Source organism: Echinococcus granulosus, assembly GCF_000524195.1.
Source record: "Echinococcus granulosus chromosome Unknown EG_S00960, whole genome shotgun sequence".
Lineage (NCBI taxonomy): Eukaryota > Metazoa > Platyhelminthes > Cestoda > Cyclophyllidea > Taeniidae > Echinococcus > Echinococcus granulosus.
In genome coordinates this window covers 1-1,009 of record NW_020171330.1, presented here as the reverse complement: position 1 = coordinate 1,009, position 1,009 = coordinate 1, and the positions used below count along the sequence as shown (strand labels likewise).

General features: G+C 42.7%; 1 protein-coding gene across 1 annotated transcript; it reads right to left on the bottom strand. All coding sequences in view use genetic code 11, as the record gives it.

Moving 5' to 3' along the window:
• Positions 1 to 91: 91 nt before the first annotated feature.
• Positions 92 to 899, bottom strand: EGR_11327 (hypothetical protein; the record flags this gene model as incomplete). The annotated part of the gene is made up of 2 exons (XM_024500566.1): positions 92 to 115; positions 756 to 899. 2 exons carry the CDS (start codon positions 897 to 899, stop codon positions 92 to 94), a joined length of 168 nt encoding a protein of 55 aa, XP_024345020.1.
• Positions 900 to 1,009: the final 110 nt, after the last annotated feature.

Here is a 1,009-nt window from a genome sequence, read left to right as displayed (position 1 = left end):
ACCGCGCCTAAATTACCAAATAAGTTACAAGAAGAAGAAGAGGAGGAGGAAGGATTGTTTGGAGGTAAGAAATATATTTCAACAAAGACACTTACGAAGGTTTTGACGCAACTTGCTGCATCACAACCAATCAACATCTAGTGTGTTTCATTCAACGCTGACAGTATCTCCATCATAATTCGAATTAAAGATCCCAACAACGCCAACAACACCAAAAACAAATCCCACTCGTAACCATTGAAAATACTACGCGCATACGCACTACAACCAGTTGCACAACCTTTCCCCATTCATTAGCCAGGACAACAACAATGCCGCAAGTACTTAGCAAACGCAAGCCAGTTATTCCTTTCACCAAAAAATATGAACACAAGTGGCATGGTGCATTACAAGAATCCATTAACTCAGTCGATGTGACGAACGAATGCGAATGAGCACAAAAATCAGGACTGCCAACATTTAACAAATACCAGTGCTGCATGACGGCACCTAGCCAACCAGCAGTGGCACCAAACCATCGTCAGTCAGCATTTACAGAAACAAACGAGTGGACGACGTAAGAAACGGGGAGGTAGGAAGTGGAGCCAACGAAGGTACAGTTTAGTCGCAGGCCACCCGTGTACCACTTCCACACCATGAATCACTAGTATCTCCCGTATACACAAAAAACTACACCTAACAGCCAGAAGGCATACATCATCAAAGTAAATAATCTCAAAACATGTAATAATGTGATGCACTGTAGATGCACATACATATACCACTGTGGACAATTGATTTGACCGACTCGAAGACAATACAGGCAGCATGCTACATTGCTTGCGCGCATTGGTCTCCGTTTCCTGTGATAAATTTCCACATGCGACACCTGTACCAACAAGTTCCAACCTAAAAAACATTCCCGCACCTGTGAAAACGGAATGAAATGTAGACAAACGACCTCAATCATGGCGAAGTTATGCGATAATCTTACCAGTCAAGTCGGCGGATTAACACTTAATCTAATGTT